This window comes from Loxodonta africana, chromosome 18 (genome assembly GCF_030014295.1).
Source record: "Loxodonta africana isolate mLoxAfr1 chromosome 18, mLoxAfr1.hap2, whole genome shotgun sequence".
Taxonomy (NCBI): domain Eukaryota; kingdom Metazoa; phylum Chordata; class Mammalia; order Proboscidea; family Elephantidae; genus Loxodonta; species Loxodonta africana.
This window is the reverse complement of record NC_087359.1, coordinates 66,114,147-66,126,314: the sequence shown is the minus strand read 5'-3', so window position 1 is coordinate 66,126,314 and position 12,168 is coordinate 66,114,147. Positions and strand designations below refer to the sequence as shown.

Below are 12,168 nucleotides of genomic sequence, written 5' to 3'. Positions count from 1 at the left end.
GGTTTCTCCAGTGTGTTGCCAGGACAAGGGATGGCCTCTTCAAGCCAGAGCTGGGTTAGTGAGTATAAGTTCAATATATACTGTTGTTTCTGGGGTACATCTGTGTAATGGGGCAGCAAATGTGACCCTGTAGATGAAAGAGGTTATGCCCGTGTTGAATTGGAACCACATCTAATTTGGGCCTGTCTCAAGGAGACTCAGAACCTCACAACCCCTGTTCCGGTCATAACTATGTCCCCAGCTCTTAGCACAGAGCCCACATGGAGCGGGTGCCTGGGAGTGTTTGTTGAGTGAATATGTGTTGGAGGAAGGGGGTTCCCTGCATGCCTCTCCCATAGCCAGCTGGAGGAGGTGGACAGGGGTATTGGTGCCCTTTTGAGGGATTGATATGAATATGTTTCTTTCTAGGCTTTGGATGTATGGGCCACCGGGGTCACACTGTACTGCTTTGTCTATGGGAAGGTGAGTGCCGGGTTAGCTAGCAGAGCTGGGCCCAGGTGAGCCCAACAGGATGAGGGAGGCACATCCTTCCTGTGTGGCCTTAAGTGTGGGGTTCTGAAAGAGCCCACCTGGCTCAGAGAGGACCAAGGAAGAAGAGGCTTTTTTTGTTTTTTTCTTGTCCCCTTTGGGGAGGGGATTCATGTGAAGGAGTCCCGAAACAGCAGTCATCCCAAGGGGAAGTGTAGATGGTGGTGTTGCCACAACTCCAGCCAGGGTGCTCCCTATCCTGCTGTCCCTCAAGCCAGTCATTCATTCACTCACTCTTTCATTCATTCAACAAATTGTCCTTGACCCCTACTCTGGGTTAGGCTGGGTCTTGGGGACAACTAAAAGTGACTTGGCCGAGATCTCTGTCCACAAGAGCTCCCATACTGTGACTGTCTGGGGTGTTGAAGAGCAGGAGGGTCTCTCAGTGAACATGCTCCCAAGCTCCAGGCCCTAGGAGTGGAGGTCTTGCTGGTGGCTGTAAGGCCAATGGGTATACCAGTAGTGTTTACTGAGTGCCTACTATGTGCCAGGCCCTGAAATTAGACATAGTCCCTCCCACTTTAATTGGGGAGCCAAGAACTGTCCCCTACCTCTGGCCCCACCAAGGGATGGAGACTGGTCGCCCAGGGTGGGTTGAGGCCCTTGACCTGAATCCTTTGTGGCCTCTCTACTCGCAGTGCCCGTTCATCGATGATTACATTCTGGCCCTTCACAGGAAGATCAAGAATGAGGCCGTGGTGTTTCCCGAGGAGTGAGTTGTCCCCCAAGAGGACTCCTGCCCACCCCGGGGAGGGCCCCACCCAGCCTACAGATCTGGAGGTGGGGGTGCTGTTCTCTGGGAGGGACACCTGAGCAGATGGAACGGGGACTCTAGCTAGAGTCGAGCGTTTCCGACACATCTGGGTCGGATCTCATTGTGCAGATGGAACTGGGGTCGGAGTTGGGCAGGGATGGCCCCAGGCCACACATTCGCACCTAACTGTGGGCCTCTGTGGGGCCAATGGCACCAACCCCAAACAGCTGCTGGACTCAAAAGGAACCCCCACCTTCTTTATATGGGGGGAGGGTCCAAGATGCCATTGTGCTCTCCCGTTTCACAGATGGAGAAGTGGAGGCTCCTGAGTTATCAGTGGAGCTGGGATTTGAAGCCACTTCCCCTCCCTGTCTTCTCCCCCCTCACTGTGACTGAGGTCTCTGAGCCCAGAGGGGTTGTCTGGGAGGCCTTCCTGCTCACTCGTGGTTCTTCTGACCAGGGTTTTGCCTACTGTGGCAGCCAGTCTGAGCCCCCTGGCTCCTCCCTTCTGCCGTTTGCTTAAGTGCATGGGGCAGGTCAGAAAGCAACCTGGGCATTGTCCTTCATGACTCCTGCTCCCTCACTCCCACTGTCTGTCCAGTCCCCGAGTCCTTCTGAATCCACCTCTTACATCTTTCTTGGCTCCATTGCCATCTACCCACTCTGCCTAGCTCAGACCTCAGCGCTTCTCTCCAGACTTGTCTGGCCACCTCCTTTCTGGTCTCCTTGCTGCTGGCCTCCCTCCAGTGCAGCCACTACAAGTAGGCCAAGGTGACCCCGATAAAGCACAACAAACCTGACCATACCTCCTGCTTAAAGTTTTTCCGAGGCTTCCCAGAGCCCACGGGACAAAGGCTACGCTCTGGCCCTGGCACTCGAGCTCCTCTGTGTTTGGTCCCTGCTGACCTGGTGACACAGAACTTCCTTCCCCTAAGTGCTAGCCAACTGGGGTCTGTCTGTAGCCTCCTTACCCTGTAGTTTCCTGCCTTTCCTCCTGCTGGGGATATCTTTCTCCCCACCACCTAGGACAACAGAGGACCAAGGTCAACCGTCCCAAGAGTGGGTGCCTTCTTCTCAGGCTTGGAGGGGTGGGTCGCCAAGAACATTGGTAGGAAAGAAGTCTGGAGTTTGGGCAGAGATGATCTAGGCTGGACATGGAGCCAAGTCCTGCTCCCCGTCCCCCTGAGTCTTTTGTCCCTGAATGTCTAGAAAGAACGAAGGAAGGAAAAGAATGGAGGGAGGGAGAGAAGGACTCTTCCAGAATCATGAAGACGCCAGAGAAGACCCACTCTTCTGGGTGGTAGTATACCAACCAGCTAACCTCTCTGGGCCTCAGTTTCCTCCTCTATCAAATGAGAGAGACTCTTTCCTGGCCACCTTCCAAGCAGAGGAAAAAATGAGATGGTGAACGAGAGGGAACGCCCCTAATATCCCATAAAGCAACATTTCCCAATCTTCACCCCCTGCCACCCTGGGGTGGGGGGAATATCCATAACACATGGAACTCGGATTGTGACCTCTGCCCCCTGAGGGAGGCGACTTTACTTCTTATTCAATAAAGAAGGATATCTACAGACTTTTTCCAAAACTGTTCTGCCCTGGTGGTCTTGGACTGTCCCACCTGCTCTCTGGAACCCAGTCTTCCCATCTGAGAAATAGGCCTTTAATATATATCTGCCCCAGTGTATGCTAATCAGGCAGGGAACATTGGTCTGCTCCTGGGATGTCCTTTCCCTGGAGCACGTGGGGATGGAGAAGTGAGAAGGGGGGGGTTCTTATCACCTGTCTTGTACTCATTTCCTTCCTTCCTCTTTAGGCCAAAGGTCAGTGAGGAGCTCAAGGACCTAATCCTGAAGATGCTAGACAAGAATCCCGAAACAAGGATTGGGGTGTCAGACATCAAGGTTGGGAAACCAGAGGTCTTGGGCTGGGCTGGCCTGGGCTGGGTTGGGCTGGGCCGGGCCAGTAAATGGGAAACAGGCCTCAGTTTCCCCTTCTGGAGAGGCCTACACCAGGACATATGTGTATTGGTTTTGGGTTTGTAGGCTTTGGACACCTCTGAAGGACAATTGCTGGTGGGATGCGCAGCGTTTCTTGCTGATAGGGTGTGTGCCTGTGGCCCTGACCCCTCCTTTCCCTCCCGGCCTTCATAGTTGCACCCCTGGGTGACCAAGAATGGGGAGGAGCTGCTTCCCTCTGAGGAGCAGCACTGCAGCGTGGTGGAGGTGACTGAGGAGGAGGTGAAGAACTCGGTCAAGCTCATCCCTAGCTGGACCACGGTGGTAAGAAAGCGAGGATGCAGGCTCCCTTGTCCCGGCAGGAGATTTAGGGTCCGAGGAGGAGGTGTGCGTTACCTGAGGCTTGCTCTGTGCTAGGCTGTGTGGGGGGACAGGGGGCTGTCTGGGTCAGCAGCCACAGTGCTGGGCCAGCGAAGCCACAGTTCTGCGGGAGGTCCATGCTGTTCAGCCTCGTGGTGGGGAGACCGGGAGGCTCGGTGAGGAAAGCGAGCTGTTTAAAAAAAATACTGCCCTTGCTGAGTGTCAGCATCCACCATGACTAGAAGCACTTCCTCCCTTCGTCCCTCCCTTTCTGTCTGTCTTCCTTTCTGATGCGTATGGAACTTCTACTATTTGCTGTACTAAGTACAGAGGACTTGACCGTGAGAAGATCCTGCGGCATGAGTTCTGGAAGGGCCTGGAAAGATTTTGCATTGAAGAAGTAGCCCCAGAGTTGGTTAGATACCACCTGTATGTTTTTTCCACCCTCTACTTTTGCTCCCTGCCGCACCGTCTTCCATGTTAACAGTTGAAAGTCGTTAGTATAGTCTTTGATGGCCAGACTGGGGTTTTCAACTATTGGTAGGACACAGCCTGACGGCCATTCTGTTGGCAGTGGGACACAGCCTGCCCTGAGCTGTCACAGCAAGTCAGGGGAGGCACAAGGCCAGGAGAGAGTGCTGGGGCTGAGTACGTCACCCCTTCCTGCTGGGTCCAGGCCTGGCTAGGATCAGCTGGCTAAATTCCTGCCCCATTTGCTTACTTGACTCCAGAAGGGACCCTGGAATCTGTCAGTCTTCATGGGGTCCCCACTGCCACCACTCTGGACTTAGCCACCATGTTCTCTCCTCTGGGCCACTGTAATAGTCTCTCAAGTTTCCTCCTGTTTCCACCCTCACCCCCACTACACTTAATGCTCAAATTAGCAGCCAGGGTGATTCTAGCAACATGTCCCTTCTCAGCTCTGACCCTGCTCACTCAGAGGAAAGGCCCCAATCAGACTGTGCCTGGCAAGACCCTACACAGCCTGTCTTCCTGCTACCCCGTTGACCTCGTTGCCTATTCTCCTGACTTCATTCGCCTGGCTTCAACCACAATGAAGTTGCTGCCACCAAGATATGAACTTCCTTTTTGTTCTGCTGGGATGCTCCCCCTCTAGTATTCCCATGGCTCCCGTCCTCCCTCCCTCAGGTCTTTACTCCAGAGTTGCCTTCTCAGGGAGCCTCCCCTCCCTTAGCTGACATTTTAACCTTCCCTTTGTCATGCCTTGTCTTCCTTGTTTTATTTTTATCTCCTTAGCCCTTACTACTAACATACATTTGACTGATTTGTCTTATTTATTGCCTGTCCCTCTGATTAGAATATGAGTCCCATGAGGGCAAGAATTTTTGCCTCACTTGTTCACCAATGTAGCCCCAGTGCCTAGACTAGGCCTGGCAGGTGGTAGGCACTTAATAGTTGTTGACTGACTGAATGAATGAGTGAGTGAATGAATGAATGAATGAAAGAACAAGTGAATGCACCATGAGGCTGTGCATGTGTGTGTGAGTTTGTGTGTATGTGGGCAGAGGTATGGAATTGCCCTTGTTGGGAGAGGAGGGACAGAATCAGAGAACCACAGAGTGTAAACTAGGATTATGCTGGGCAACCTGGACATCTGGTCACCCTAGCTGGCTGCCTTGGGCATCGCTGCCTTAGCATTTCTTCCTGGGCTGCTGCAGCAGCTTCCTCTTTGTGCTGCCTTTCCCGGCCTCTTCTCCCTCATCTTTCCCACCATCACTACGATGCACTTTTGGCCATGTCCATCCCCAGCACCCTCAGGATAAATATCCTGTTTTCAGCCTAGCATTCCAGACCCTTCAGGGCCCGGTCCTGGCCACCCTGCTCCCCGTGTACAAATGTGCTGGGCTCCTCTTTTCTGGAAGTCACCCTGAGCCATTGTCCCTCTGTGCTCTTGCCTGTGCTCTTTCTCCTGCTTAGAATGTTCTCCCTTCCTTTCTCTGCCGATTGAAATGGGACACTCAGCGGGGGCCGGGCCAGTAGCCCGCTCAGGGAGTTAACGCAGAGGCCACAAGCCACCCGGTGTGTTTGGGCATCTATGGGTCTGTGTTTCTCAGCTGATGTGTCCTCCCCAGATCCTAGTTAAGTCCATGCTGAGAAAGCGTTCCTTTGGGAATCCGTTTGAGCCCCAAGCGCGGAGGGAAGAGCGGTCCATGTCTGCTCCAGGAAACTTACTGACGTAAGTACTGGCAGGCTGAGGCCTGCAGGGCACTCCCAGGGATGGGGGGTTGGGGGAACTGTGGTGTATCCCCTCAATCTCACTGTCACTGCTGTGCAGGCTGAGCCCGGAGCCTGGGAACTCAGCCAAGTGTCATGGTAGTGTACTGTTTACACCTTTGTCCTCGAGGCTAGTAGGGGCTAGAAGGGACCTTCTTGGCCCAACTCTTGCTCCAGTCTCCTGCCCAGCATCCCTCACTCACACACTTCCAGGAATGAGGAGCTCACTCAGCCCTGCCATGGGACATGAAGGTCTCTTCTTTGGGAAGGCTGATGGTGTCATACTCCCCCACTGGGCCCCAGCCGAGCCCTCTGGGGCCTCCAATCTACTGCTCCCTCAGCTGATTGCAGCCTGGGAGAGGTTTGCAGACAGGCCTCCCTCATGTCTGCTCCTTGTGGAAGGCTGGTTCATCTGTGGAGGGAGGGTACTTTTGCTGCTCTTCCCAGCCCTGGGAGAGTGTTAACTTCTTTCCCGAGTGGCCCAAGCTGCCTGCAGCCATTGCTGAGGCTGTGTCCTAGTCAGTGCTTCGTCAACACTTGTCTGGTAGGCAAGCATGGACAGACTTGCTGACTGGGTCAGGGGTTATAAAAACAGCTGACTGGGTCAGGGGTTAGGAACCCTCAATTGTTGAGTATCTGCTGTGAACCAGGCCTGTGGGTTCATCACCTCCTAGGAGAGGCCAGGAGAGCATTCCCCAAACCCCTGCAAGCCTTGTCCTCAGGCTTCCCACCTTCTTCCACTAAAATAAAAGTCAGTTTGGGATGCCAACAAAGCCTGCTGGAGTTTGTACACAGAACTGCAGAGAGAAAACCATGAGGGGCTCTGGATCAGAATGTGGTCCTGGGATGTCCATCACCTTCCTCTGGCCTGTGAGGGGAGCTGCAGAGGGGAAGGCTGGCTGGAGTTGTGCCTCCCACCCTGCTTTGCAGGGGAGGTGTACTCCCCCAGAGAGATGAGTGCTGGACATTGCCCAGGTATCTTGACCTCTCAGGAAAGGAGTTTCGCTTATGCCCGTTCAGAGGCCCAGTGTTGAGACCGATACCTCTGAAGAAGCTCATCTTGGTGGCCATGCTGGAGTCTCCTCCCTGCCAGAGGTTACTTGTGCTAAGGGTTGTCCACATACCAACCTCTCTCCCTCCTCACAATGAACTTCCTGGCCAATGAGAGGTAGGGGTTGCTAGGAGGAGCCCTGACGACCCCTGAGCTGTGATTTCTTCATCTCTTCAGTGAGGTGACTGGGCGACAGGGTTCCTGGGCTCATCTGGGTCTGCAGGTCTCTGATGCTAGAATTGGGCTTAGTGTAGGAGGATCATATATAATTTACCATCCAAACGGGGCTACTTTTTTCTTTTCCTTATTGAGGTGAATATATAGGTAACAAAACATTTGCTGTTTCTATAGTCTTCATGTGTACAATTCAGTGACAATAATGAACTGTTTCCAGATTTTTCCATCACCCTTAATAGAAGTTCAGTGTCATGGGGAAGCTATTAATAATTATGCCAAAACAAAAGGCAAAAACCAACCAAGACTATGCCCAGCACCTGGACATCTGGTCACCCTAGCTCAGTGCCTGTGACTGAGGGCCCCCTAGTTGTGTGATAAGCCAGTCACAGGTTATGGATACACTGAGGCCGGTTTCCTTGTCTGGACTGTGAGAAGTTTGGGCTTAATACTTCTTAGCTATAAAATCCTGTAATTGTGTCCCCAGTTTAATTTTGAAAAGTAGGCTTTACCTCATTGTGGAATCCCAACATTCATCCCTGATAAACTCTGGTTTTTACACTTGGGAATAATTGGGATTGGTCCTTTTTTAAAGATCTCAAAGCCCATTCATCGGTTATTTTCAAAAGAGAGGTCATAGGGAAAAAATCAGAAATGGATCCATTGAGTATGTGACAGAATACCAATACTGGTAGACCCTGCCCTGTGAACAAAGCAAAGAAAATGCAAAATAAAAGCCCTTCTGCCCAAGACTACTGGGGGTCACATGGGGGCTGATCTAAGCCAACATGGGACGGAGGGGCTATGACCAACTGATACTCTGAGAAGGCATTAAGTCAGTTGGGTCAGATCAGATGGGGCTCCAAAAGCCAGACTGGAAGTTTAGGCTTCATTTTGGGGGCAGTGGGGAGCCATGGAAGGGCTTTGGGACAAGACTGGGGGCAGGGAAACCATTGAGGAGGGACTGCCATGATTCAGGGGGCAAGACTGAGGCAAGCTTGGGGAAGTGGGTGAGGGTAGATGTGAGAGCATTTGGGATCCAAATGCTGTATGAGTGTGTGTGAAAGAGATTGAGCAAACCGGTATGTCATCCTGAGTGCACATTCTGACCCCTGAGGTCCCTCTGCCCTGGTGTCCCCTGAACAGGAAAGAAGGGTGTGGCGAAGGGGGGAAGAGCCCGGAGCTCCCTGGCGTCCAAGAAGATGAGGCTGCATCCTGAGCTCCTGCATGCGCCCAGGGCCATCCGACAGCACGCTCATCCCGCGCCTCCAAAGGCCCACCGCCCTCACGCCGACAGCTGCCCCTGCAGGCAGGGGGCTAGGGTCTGTGCCCCTCTCCCAGCCCCCTGCCCCCTGCCCCCTGTCGTGCTGCATGAGCTCCACGTGCGCGTCTAGGGACAGGATTGGAATGTGTGTCATCTGTGGATTTGAGGGCAGGGCATGGTCAGGCAGGGCTCCTGCAAGGCCTCTCTCCTCATTCTGGCTCTCCTTGTGGGGAAGCTTGGTGCCTGTAGTACTTCAGAAACCCCATCCGGCTGGTTGGCCAGGCCCAGGGGCAGGAGGCTAGAAACCAAGATGGCGGGTGAAGGCCTGGCTTTCCCCAACTGCAGAGACCTCCTGCTAGGTGCCAGGTGGGCTTCATTCAGCTGTCACACACATGGAGAGGTGTCACCCACCCTCTCAGAGTGGTGGTACCAGAGTTCTTTGTCTACTTGGAATGCTGGTATGGAGGATCTGACCCTCAAAGGCTATTCCTGGGCCTCCCTGGGTGGGGGCAGTATTGGAGAATTCAGATTCCTTTCTTGTTATCTTCTGCTTTTCTTTTAACCTGAACGCCAAGCCTTGCTTGGGATCATCTAATGAGCTTTCCTACAGCCTTCAGTGGCTCCCAGCACACACCACCCATATGTGGCAGCCAAGTGGATTTAGACTGACCTTCCTGGACTGTGTTTCACACTTGGTACCATCCAGAGAATGTGTTGAATGACATTAAACTCTGAGCAGAGGCCTGAGCCTAGAGCACACCACCTTCCCTGTCCTCCTCCCTCCCTCACCTTGTGGCTCCCCAGAGTCATGGCTGCAGAAGAGACACCAGGCGCTGACATTGGCTGAGGGCCTTTGGACTCACAGTACCTGAAATAACTGGAATTTGCTCTCCGATCCTATACTGGCCTGCCCACCTGGCCCTGGAAGCTGCCCTTACATTTGTAGGGTGAAGGACAAAGTGCCCAGGTTGGAGGTGGTGCTGGAAATGGGAGCCTGGAGGGGTGTGCACACTGGCAGGTGGCCGCAGAGAGGTGGGCCTCCCCCACCAATGCCTCACCCCCAGGATGGTCACCATTCAGCCTGCTCAAAGCTGTAGCGCTCAAGCATGTATGTAGACACAGCCGTTCTAGAGCTGACTTTGTCTTCTCTCCAGGATCACTGCCTGCCTGGCTGGCTTGGTGTTTACTGACCAAATGCTCAGAAGTTGACTCCTAAAGGGAAATAGAGCAGAACTCAGATACCTCTCAATACATGGGCCAAACAAGGGGGTTCAGCCGCCTGCACCTGCATAGGTTTCATGTTTGGAGAGGAGAGGCGAGGCTGGGCAGGAGTACCACAGGCCAGACCCCTCAGTGCTGCGTCCTGCCGCGTCTCTGTGCCTGTGGGTGTACACTGCGCCTCCACGCACACACACACGTGCGTGCTCATCTGCTGCACACAGCACACTCGCATGTCTTGAACTGGTACATGCATCTGTAATATAGTTTCTATGTCTATTTAAGGCTATGAGCAGAATGCGGCCCGCTGTCAACGGGTCCACATTTCTCCCCGCTCCTCTGCACTATGGCAAAGGCCGCGTAACCCAGGGCTTAAAAATAATTCGGTACTGTTTTTAATAACACTTTTGTAGAGTTAAAGGGAGGCAAATTTAAAGCCAATCACAGGTCAGCAGGTTTTTCTTGAGCATCTTGGTGCCGGGGCCTGGAAGTTTCAGGGGGCTGCGTGGCCTGGACCCACCCGTGGAGAGGTTGGGGGTAGATATGGTGAAAGAGCCCAAGTTCAGGCTTCACGCCCCAGTCTGAGCCCAGAGGGCGTGCTCTCCCCTTCACTGGGGTTTTGGTTGGCATCGTTGTTTTCGAGTGTAGTACAAGTGAACAAACTCTCTAAGAGTGTTTCAAAAATTAACTTCCCAGGAAGTGAGTTAAAAACAATAAAAGCCCTCTCTTGAATTAAAAAACAAAACCCTTTTCTTTGTGTGTACATTTTCTGCAGCTGTTTATACAGGCAGCCCCTGGATTACGAATGAGTTCCAATCCTAAATCTGCCTTTAAGTCAAATTTGTACATAAGTCGGAACAGTTAGGTAGGGTTCATATCTAACATTGGTTAGTCAAATGTTTGTCATCGTATATAGTGCACCTTTCTATGCATAAAAAACAAACACTTCTGGATATACTAAAACATATTTAACATAATAATAGGGTGATAATAACAATAATGTTTTGATGCGTGTTGCAAAGTAGTGCCCATTTGTTATTACAAACAATTGTATGTATCTTGAATTTTTAATATAATAAGCTTTATAGGGGTTGGTTCGTAACTATGGGGTTGTATGTAAGTTAGACATTTGTAGCCCGGGGACTACCTTATATTCTTTCTCACCGTCAGCTTTGCTCAATTTTCTAGGAGAGCCTGCAGTCCTGAAGTCCCTGAACAGGACAATAGTGGGGAGAGCTCTGGGAACAATTGAAGAGGGGAGAAGGGCTGGCTCTGGGGGTGAGAGGGCTGGGCCCAGGATGCTACTCAGGCTCCTCGGCAGGTAGTAAGGCCCCTCCTCAGGGAAAACAGGGTGTTGGGGGAGCAAAATGGGCCATCCAGGAGGGAGCTGGGCCTGTTTCTGAGGGCCTCAGGAAGGCTGAGGTATGGGCCAGGTGGGAGTCGTTGCTGCTCCTCATGGGTCAGAAGTCCCTGTGGAGCTTCCTCAGGTTCTAGGGAGTCCCCAGCACTCAACTGAGTCTCTGTGTGACCTGGGCCCAGTGCCCTCCTGTGCCTCCTCAGCCTTGGGCACTGGTACAGGCTTTTTCAACCCTGCAGCTCCCTGCCACAGTAGGCCCCTCCATGGCAGTGACGAAAAGAGGTCATCATTGCAGTTAGCCTTGGCCCTGAATCCACATGCTGCCATTTAATAGCTGTGACCTTTGATAAGTCATTGGAGGAGCCTCAGTTTCCTTTTCTGTAAAATGGGGATAATATCAGCAACTCCTTGTGAGATTCTTGTGAGGATAAATGAAATCCTTGTGCCAAGCACCTGACACACTGCTTGGCACATAGCAAGTGCTCAGCAAATAAGACCCTTAAAAGAAGAACAAAGAACTTTCTGCTCTAGGGACTGCCTGGAACCAGCCTAAGCTGGGGAGTCACAGGCTCACCATTTCTTGCATGATTGGTATTTGCCAATCTCTGTGGAGCTGCCAGCTGGGCAAAACTGGAGCCCAGAGGCCCTGGCACTGAAGACCAAGAAGGATGCCAAGCTAGAGGCTGCCCAGCATGGTGGTCAGTTTTTCTATCTGAGAAATGGAGAAACCAGAACTGCTCTTGCCTCCTTTCTGGTCATCCCGGAAAAGTCCCATGAAGGCTGTACCAAGCCCTCTCCAGGCGGGATGCTGGCAGCCAGGCAGAAGTTCCCCAAACACCAAGACCCATCCCACCACTAAGTCCCCTCAGTTTTGGACCTCACTGTCTCTCACCTCCTTCTCCGACCTCTGTCCTCAACCCCTCCAGTCCATCCTTTCACCAGCTTCCAGAGTGATCTTTCTGGAACACCCCCAGAATTCTGCCCTCATGGTCCTTAGCCTGGTGTTCGAAGTGCCCGCCGGCCTTTTTGGAGGCCATCCTGACTCCTGCTCCAACCACCCATGTTCCATCCTCTCCCACTCCACCCGACCCCTCAGGCTCACCCATTCTTCCAGGACCTTGCCTTCCCCCAACCCCTGCCTCTGCTTGTCAGAGTCGGCCCCACCCTCCAGGGCCTGCTCTGTAGTCTGAAAGATCCCTAGGCTGGTTCACCAAACCCCAGGCCGTTGGGTCTGACAGGCCAGATCGTCATGCTTAAAAGCTTTGGTAA

The 12,168-nt window shown here is 52.8% G+C and overlaps 1 protein-coding gene across 1 annotated transcript in view; it reads left to right on the top strand.

The window, feature by feature from the left end:
* Nucleotides 1-11,428, top strand: part of CAMKK1 (calcium/calmodulin dependent protein kinase kinase 1) — a 30,281-nt gene extending 18,853 nt beyond the window's left edge. Inside the window, exons 11-16 of the mRNA XM_064271573.1 lie at nucleotides 409-462; nucleotides 1,167-1,240; nucleotides 3,099-3,186; nucleotides 3,436-3,564; nucleotides 5,694-5,797; nucleotides 8,207-11,428. Of these exons, the coding sequence (XP_064127643.1) occupies nucleotides 409-462; nucleotides 1,167-1,240; nucleotides 3,099-3,186; nucleotides 3,436-3,564; nucleotides 5,694-5,797; nucleotides 8,207-8,279 (522 nt within the window). The 3' untranslated portion in view covers nucleotides 8,280-11,428. The remainder of the gene's footprint in view (nucleotides 1-408; nucleotides 463-1,166; nucleotides 1,241-3,098; nucleotides 3,187-3,435; nucleotides 3,565-5,693; nucleotides 5,798-8,206) is intronic.
* The last annotated feature ends 740 nt before the right edge of the window (nucleotides 11,429-12,168 follow it).